The sequence below is a fragment of the Lycium barbarum genome, chromosome 1, assembly GCF_019175385.1.
Source record: "Lycium barbarum isolate Lr01 chromosome 1, ASM1917538v2, whole genome shotgun sequence".
NCBI classification, from domain to species: domain Eukaryota; kingdom Viridiplantae; phylum Streptophyta; class Magnoliopsida; order Solanales; family Solanaceae; genus Lycium; species Lycium barbarum.
The window spans coordinates 149,674,394-149,683,104 of NC_083337.1; the positions used below are offsets into that span (position 1 = coordinate 149,674,394).

Genomic DNA, 8,711 nt, shown 5'->3' on the forward strand with positions numbered 1-8,711 from the left:
GCAATCATGATTTGGAATCCCAAATCATACCATTTTGGAGAACTTTGGATTTGAAATCATGATATGAAGTTGAAGTTGAAATTTTGTGCAAATTTCATAAACAAACGCTAATTTGAAATCAAACTATGGAATTATGATTTCATATCGCATGGCCAGACTCATACTTATGGGCGTTTTTTTTTTTACAAAATATCAACTTATGGGTCTAGTTTTACATTTTAAAAAAAATTGAAATGTTGATTTGAATCCAAAATCCTACATTTTGGAGAATTTGAGATTTAAAATCATGGTATAAAGTTAAAATTGAAATTTTGTGTAAATTTCATAAATAAACGTTGATTGGAATTAAAGTATAAAATCATGATTTCAAATCGCATGCCCAACGCCTACTAAAGATTAATTGTTGCTTACAAATATCGACAATCTATACAATTGACATTTAACGCGCATAACATTAATCCTCAAGATTAGATAGTAGATGATGATGATAGGGCTACAGTTTCCCGATCTTATTGCATTTGTAGAAGAAGAAAAAGAATTATGCGACTCAAGAATTTCCTGATTTTTATTATTCTACCATTTCAAAGATGTTATTTCATATAGTTGCAATTTCAATATTATTTTCTGAGAATAAGAAAAATGAAACATATGAAGTAGTTATTGATGATAAGATTTAAATTTTAAAAGCAATTTTTTTCCTTATTCCCGCTCTTTTCAGCATTGCTTTTGTATCAAAACCTTGCCTAAAAGTTCATGGTGCAACCAGACCACCACAAAACAACCATGGACGGCCTTCACCATTTGCTCTCCACCTTACACCACCACAATAGTACACCATTCACCACAAATATCCTAGAATCCCACTAGCATCACCGAAAAAGATTTATCGGTGAACTCCATTTTCACCACAAAAACACCTCTTTAAAGATGGAAAATTTAAAGTGAAAAGACAAGTTTTTGGCATTGGTAATATTAGTAACTTGAAAAAAAGCACTTCTATACTGAGTCTAGTTTAACCATGTGTGAATCAGAAAGACTGTCCAAGGCAACATTTTGGACTTTCCAAGCTAAGTGTGAACATGAACAGGAATCAGGTATTCCCTTTCTGCTTTCTTGGCTGGTAGATGTAGTATTCCTATACAAAAAATAGCAAAGGACGATATATCTTAATACATTCTCTGGGTCGTTCATAGCGCCAAATTCCCATGCCCGACCTAAAAGTTATCCTTAGCACGGCGAATGGCACCCAAGGCTTCTGCATCATCTGCGGTGTCTGGAATGTTTAGCAACTTCCGGATTTCTGTACTTGAAGTTCGAAGAAATGGATTACATAGCTTCTCTGCTTTGAGCGTTGTTGGAATCTAAAGCACCACAAACAAAATATTTAGCAAATACTGACAATTAACAGAGATATATTCCTAAAAAACTAGCGGAAAAAGATATAAACATGCTTTTATCTACTTAGTTTTCCGGTTAAAAATAAAAGATGTCTATAACAAAGACATATTTCTAGATTCCTCAATCTACGAGTTCTATGGTTTAACTTCGGAAATTTTAGCATCTTCTTGGTGATGTCATTAGTTGCCGATAAATCCTTTATCTTACTAAAAAATTATAGGGCACCTTAGTACACCAATGACCAAAGGTGTAATTTGGAAAATATTCAACAGGGGTCAAATACAAAACCACCAAACAGGTCCAATTAAGCTTCTCAGATATTGATTAAAATAAAGAAAAGGAGACACCTACTCAACATGCTCATGAATCATGCCGAGTGTCCCTAGGATTTTAAGGGGTTTAAAATTCAGGTCAAGTGCAAAATTGTTCTCATTACAGTTTTCAGCAAAGGAAGCTTACTGTTGGCAAGCCTTTCTTGCGAAGATTGGCAACATAAGCTGCATATGACTGCAATTCTTCATTTCCAGGTTCTATAGAAAGTGCAAACTTCGAATTGCTCTGTTAAAACATGTCAAATGGTCAGGTCAAGAAGAAACTGTTGATGTTAGCACTAAGTTATCAACAAGCAGAAATTGTTCGAAACTTAATTTACCAATGTATACTCGTGGCCACAGTAGACATTTGTATCGTCTGGTAAGGACACAATCTTACTCAATGAAGAGAACATCTGTAAAATGCAGATGATAAGTATAGCACATAAATATATGTACAGAGTATATATTTTTGATGAAGTAAGAGAATTTCATAGATGGCATCAAGAAGATGCAATGATTACAAAAGATGGTAAAACACAAAAGATTATCAGATATAGCTAAGCTAAAGCTAAAGAGCTAATAAGGTCCCGAAATTAATGGGCACTTTATCTGCCAACTATACAGCCATAAAAGACATCCCCATCAAGACATCTGTGATTCCTTTCTGTCCAAACACACCAAAAGATGCAGGCAGGAAAGCAAATGAATATATATTTTATTACTAATCATTATCTATGGTTGGCAAGTTACCCTCACGAAAATGTTTTCTGCAACAACAGACCTAGCTATGTTCAGATAGGTGATGCATCATTTGTTCATATTCCAATTTCAGATCAGATAGCAGACAGAGTTTTCTAGTTTTCTCCCTTGGTGATTCAAACTCCGGAGCGCTTGGTTGGAAGTAGTACTTTTACCATTAGAGCATTCTTTCTCGTTATATTGTGAGATTACTCCTCCGTCCTATCTCATTCTTCATATTAAACAAAGGAGTAATGAGTTTTGGGTTTGATTACAATTGAATCTGATTCTGGCCAGCAAATTCACCTACCCGTCAATGTTTGAGAGACAATAGTAGAAACTGGAATACACATTCAAAAAAAGGAAACAGAAAAAAAAAATCAACATGAAAATAATGGGTGAAAGTGAAACTTATGGGAATCCCAAAATGAAGAGAAAAGAAAATTCACAACACTCAAGGACAGCTAGCTGCTTTAAGTATTACATGTTGTTTGGCTTAATAAGCACTTTTTGGCTCATGAATGCATTTGGTAAACATCAAAGCCCTTATAGGCCAAAATATGTCCTAAACCATAAATTGGTGTCCGAACTGATTGCTTTTCGGCTTACAAACACTTTTGCTTTGACAAAGTTTTTAACCATTATATGTTACCTTTATAAAGAAATGTTTTTAACCATCTTATTCTAATTTAGTTGCAATCCCCAAAATACTTTACAAAACCCTACCTTTCTCTCTATTCTAAATCCATCATTTGTGATTTTAATGTACAAATTATTTATAAAGTTATATCTTTTGTAAATAGTTTTAAGGGCATTTCAATCACTACTATAAAAATGTTTGTAAGCATTTCTTTACCAAACATACAAACTGCTTATCAGTTTCACCATTTCTATCTAAACACATAATCTGCTTATTTATAAAATCCGCATCAAACATTTCAACAGTATTTTTCAGCACTTAGTATTTATCAGCTACTTTAGTTGGCTAACCCAAACGGGGCTAGTTTTTGACACCACAAAAATGATGCCATCAGCAAATTGACAATATGTATCCCATTATTTTACGAGAAGAAAATAGCAAGAATTTGCGTCAGTTTACATCAAGTCTTTAGGTTAAAACAAGAAGAACTACTAGTTTTACTTATTCTCATTAATTAATCCAACCCAGACTTGCTAGTTGACAACCATCAACATGTGAATCCAAATAAAAAAGAAAATCAATATAGAAGCCCAATAAAAGAAAAAAATAGATGATACAGCCCCCAAAATAGAAGTCTACTTTACCTGCTCAGGAGTCCCTTCAAAAAGTTTACCACAAGACAAGCTGAACAGTGTGTCTCCTGTGAAAATTGCCTTTGATCTCGGGAAGTAAAAACTGATATGCCCTGTCATGCATTTCTTGTATTAGCAAAATTAAGGAGTTATTTTTAGCCTAAAAAACGCACATAAGGTCATCTAAAGATAACACTATTTAAATCAGAAGTAATCCCCACTTGACCCTATATCTAAAATTTCTCATTATAAATCATGTGAAAAGAATTAACAGCTGTGATGAATAGAAAAGGGGCAAATTTACCACTATCTCAATTTATATGACACTCCTTTTATGTTGGAACAAACCAAAATGTTTCTTCAGCTCACATCTATCTAACTAATCAATTTAAGATTTATGCTTATCTCTTTCAAAACTTCTCAAATATTACATTAGTATATTCATCCAATACCACTCATATATCTATATATTTACCCGCAACAAATTTCTCCTAAATTTTGTACCCAATCAAATAGTGTGACATAAAAATGAACATGCCCAATCAAATGGTGTTACATGAAATGGGATTGGATGGACAGTGTAATTAAACAGTTCGAATATAATACAGCTCTATTTAGTGGAAAACATTTCTGATAAGACATATTTCTTTCCTTGATCTGTCATCTCTTTCCTCAATACTCCACGAGTAATTGGACAGAGGACAATAAATTATCGTGGTAAGATTTCTAATCTCTCACTTGTAAGATGTTATTATGCTGCTGGATACGAATTTTCTCAATGTGTATGCACTTCTTAACCAACTCCTGAGTGGAGTTCATACACCTACACTAAACGGATATTTCCCTCAGCACATGACAAGCTTGAAGAATTAGTAATTTGTTAAAACCACATATAGAACAAGAAATTGCAAAGACAAATGGTGCTGTGCTTCCAAGATAAAATTGATATTTAACCATGAAGGAAAGCAGCAAAAGAAAGAAGGAAATAGATGTTTGTTTTGTCAGATAGCTTCAAAATTAATCAGAGACTATGAGACAATTCAAGGAAATTTTCATATGATATCAGACACTAAAATACAACCTCGTGTATGACCGGGAGTCTCCATGACAAACACCTCATGGCCTGCAAACATCCATTGGTCCCCATCATTGAGGGCTATGTCAATACCAGGTATTCTATCACTGTCCACTCCAGATCCAATTACCTACAAAACCACGTAACAAATGAAAGCCTCTCCTGACAAAAATTCAACTGACACAAACATGCTAACCGTTGATTAGCAGAGAAATGCCTGTTATAGTTACCAACGATTTTTAAGGTGCAACTTATATTTGAAGTTATCCTATTTCTACCCAATTCTAAAACAAAAATAATGGAGCTTGAAAAAAATAGTTGGTTGATTGAAATGTTTGGTGTTTAGCTTTCCTGGTTTCTTTTTCCCGATACAGTAATCTAAACGGGTCAGCCCCAGCAACGCCTGGCAGAGATGTTGACGGAGACAATCGTACCAACATGTCCTAAAGCATTTCGCGAGATTTATGGCAATTTATGTTCCTCCTTTTTCAAGACTTTTCCCTATCTCCTCTCCTACCGCCCAAAAAATACCGAAGCGAAGACATTCACAACGGGAAAGAAAAGATGAACCAATTGAGAAATTCAGAAAACACTGGACCTAGACTTAAATTTAGCTGCAATGTAACTCAAAGATATTATACATCAGAAAAGTAGAAGACAACACATTTTATAAGAGGGTATTTGCCGAAATTGTTCATTAGATTACAATATAAACAGATAGATCATATAATACAACACAAGAGCAGCTATTGAATTCCTTACGAAAAATATTTTATCTCCATACATCATCACAACTTCAAATGACAGTGGCAAGAGGAAAACTACTTCTTACCTTTGCCCCATACCTTGCTTTTAACTCCAAGTTACCACCAGTATGATCATAGTGATGATGTGTGTTCAAAATATAAGTCAAGTTACGGTTGTTTCTACTCAGTGCATCTATAACAGGAACAGCTTCAGAAGGATCCACAACACCAACTGTTCCAGTATCCACATCATGCAATAGATATGCATAATTATCCTGGAGACATGGTACCTGACAATTGACAACAGAAAAGATCAGCAGTATTATGAAGGTTTATTCACATAGAGGTGGAGAGCTTTGTTACACTATAAAGTCAAGCTATTGAATTTTTTTTTTTTAATATTCTTTTTTGTCCAGAGAAAGAAACGCATGGAGAAAAGGAAGTGGAAGAGAAGCAGAAATTATCTTTCTCAGCTAGTAAATCTGCTTCCTGAAAATAAGAAAGCGCGAGCATTCCCATCTCTCCCACCCAAAATGAAAGTAGAACAGTACCATTTTTTGTGAGCTGACACTTACATATTTGATTCTGTGCCAGCAACACTAATGTAGGAGCATTTTTGCCTTTTTATGATACAAGTTAAACAAAAAGGATGTTACCCAAAAGAAAAGAGGAACATATCTGCATACAAGAGAATACGAGGCATTAAATATATGAATTCCCATTCGAGAAGTTCATCCAGTTGGGCATTCAAAATGGAACGTCATGAGTGCTCCAGAAAGTCTAAACTAAATTATACCGACTCTGGAATAAGCTATAGTCCACATTAGAGCATGAAGGAGAACTACCCAGCCCCTCCTATTCAGGCCTCTAGTATTCCAATAGTTACTTCAGAAATGGTGGTGCGGGGCGTGGGGGGGGGGGGGGGGGGACCAGAATATTTCCAAACAGACCGAGCATTAATATCCATACTTAAAAGCGATCTAGCGGTGTAGGAGAGGATATGATCGAGGAGCAGTTTTCCTATGCCATACAGTATAGTCCTTTAGAAATACTCTACATGAGGCAACATCTTCCCTGTTTTGGTCCAACTAGGTGTCAGACCTTGACATTCGGGAAGTCAATTAAATACACACATTCGTCCAAGGAGGATTAGGGTACAGTGGCATTAACTATAAGAGCTGACTATCAACAATTACCATGATCTCAGGGTACTCAGCCAGATTTTAGGAATACAAAGGCCACTAATACCACATTTCAGTGTCACCCAGGGGCGGAGCTAGGTAGTTCCTTCACCAAAAAATTATACTGTATTTACAAGGTTAAAAATATTTTTTATGTATAAATAATAGATGTTCAACCCCCTTGCTTCTTCGGGTATTACTTCTTCGTAATTTTGAACCCCCTTAAAGAATATTCTGGCTCTGCCACTGGTGCCACCCAGTCACACTAAGAGTCTTCATATAAGGTATTCAATTTTGCTCATTACTGCACAAAGATGCTCCTCTTTCTGGTCTGCTTGAACAATTTTAAATCCCTCTGTAATCGGTGATTTCTATCTCAAGCACTCATTCAAGATAATTTACAAAAGAAAAAAAAGACACTCAATGATATTTGCCACTGATAGATGAAATATTTTTTTCAATGAGAAATAGGAGTGATTGAATGTGCCCAACATATGACATACTTACAGGTTACATGTACTATTAAAACAAAGCCGCAAATTACTGTATACATAGGCACCTAAAAAGCACGTTACTATGGACTCACCAGTTCGATTTGCAAACTTGAAGACGTACTTGCAATGCTACAAAGCTTAGAAACTTTAAGTGTTCGACTAACTCCACGTACGGTCTTGAACGGCATTGAGAAAAGCTGCATAAATCCATATAGGAGATGCTTCCTAAGAGAAAGCTGTCTCATGCCAGGCCATACACAAACCCCTGTCCGGGACTAATAAAACCAACAAATATAATAAAATAAATAGAAATGCAAGCAAAAGACCATGGATCTACATACTAATTAAACCACCATGTGCAACAAAGTATCCCCTTTTAAAACCCTAATTATGAATTACATTAACCAAAAGAATCCCATGAGAAGATCAGATAAAATTAATACACACACCTTAGAAGAAAAAAAAAACAATCTTAAACCTTAAATAAATTAAAAAGCTATAATTAACAGTGAAAAAAGATCTTGATTCTATCAGTATGATTACAACATAGTAGTAATCATCAAAAAGCTATAATTAACAGTGAAAAAAGATCTTGATTCTAATACAAAAAAAAAAATCACTCATACATTCATATATATATTTCACCACTTAAATTACACAGTTCATCAAGACTTCACATCAAATTCACAACTAACAAGAATAAAACAAGATACCCATATTAATTCAGATTTAGGGACAATTAAATCCATCCATATTTTCAATTTACTTCAAATTTTCTCAGAATAAGTCAAACTGACCCAAGAAAAAAAAACCATAGTCTCCCAAACTCGGATAAATTTATTTTACTATAGTTCAGATTATTTTAAAGTACTCTACAAAGTCTACCAAGAATATGTATAAAAAATATATGTAGTATAATTAATTAAAGGGGTTGGAAGAGAGAAGAAAAACCTTAGAACAAGGGAAGGAAGCCATGGCTGAAGGTGCAATTCTACACAAAGTTTGCATAATTTTGCATTTCAATTTTGTTTTGTAAACAGAGCGTAGCAATGGTGGGTTGGCACACGCTTTCACACGCAAGTTTGTTTTAGGCTTTTGGGACTCTATTAATTACTTCTATACTACTTATTTATTACTTTTACCATCACAAATAGGCGAAACAAGTACTACTTCCTCCGTAACAATTTATGTGAGATACATTTTATGATCTAAAATAAATTAAAAATATTTGTGTGATTATATATAATCTCGTTAAGCGTAAAAAGTAAAACTATAGATTAAAAAAAAAAACTATATCAATAGAGAGTACTATAATACTACTAGAATATGCTATGATTTCTGTATTAAAAAAATATTTACTCTTCCGTCCTAATTTATGTGGCATCATTTGACTTGATATGGAGTTTAAGAAAAAAAGGAAGGCTTTGAAATTTATGGTCCAAATAAGTCTTAGATATTTGTATGGCTGTAAATCATCTCATAAAGTTAAATTA

General features: G+C 34.2%; 1 protein-coding gene across 2 annotated transcripts; it reads right to left on the minus strand.

Annotated features, from left to right (window-relative positions):
• Window positions 1-954: 954 nt before the first annotated feature.
• LOC132643592 (probable hydroxyacylglutathione hydrolase 2, chloroplastic) lies at window positions 955-8,329 on the minus strand. Of its 2 annotated transcripts, none has more exons than XM_060360058.1 (8): window positions 8,170-8,329; window positions 7,311-7,493; window positions 5,630-5,833; window positions 4,804-4,927; window positions 3,735-3,835; window positions 2,051-2,125; window positions 1,858-1,956; window positions 955-1,361 (listed from the first exon to the last, which is right to left on the minus strand). In XM_060360058.1, the coding sequence occupies exons 1-8, from the start codon at window positions 8,224-8,226 to the stop codon at window positions 1,215-1,217; spliced, it is 990 nt and encodes a 329-aa protein (XP_060216041.1). In that variant the 5' UTR covers window positions 8,227-8,329; the 3' UTR covers window positions 955-1,214. The 2 variants fall into 2 exon arrangements, with proteins under 2 accessions (XP_060216041.1, XP_060216049.1); XM_060360066.1 differs by having other exon boundaries at window positions 7,311-7,415; window positions 8,170-8,307.
• Window positions 8,330-8,711: the final 382 nt, after the last annotated feature.

Excerpts from the sequence above, each read along its gene's own strand:
- LOC132643592 (XM_060360058.1), bottom strand. The coding sequence starts at position 8,226 with ATGCAAACTTTGTGTAGAATTGCACCTTCAGCCATGGCTTCCTTCCCT. Across the intron at positions 5,834-7,310 it reads CAAGTTTGCAAATCGAACTG|GTACCATGTCTCCAGGATAA; the intron begins GTGAGTCCATAG and ends GTCAATTGTCAG. Across the intron at positions 3,836-4,803 it reads GACTCCCGGTCATACACGAG|GGCATATCAGTTTTTACTTC; the intron begins GTTGTATTTTAG and ends AATGCATGACAG.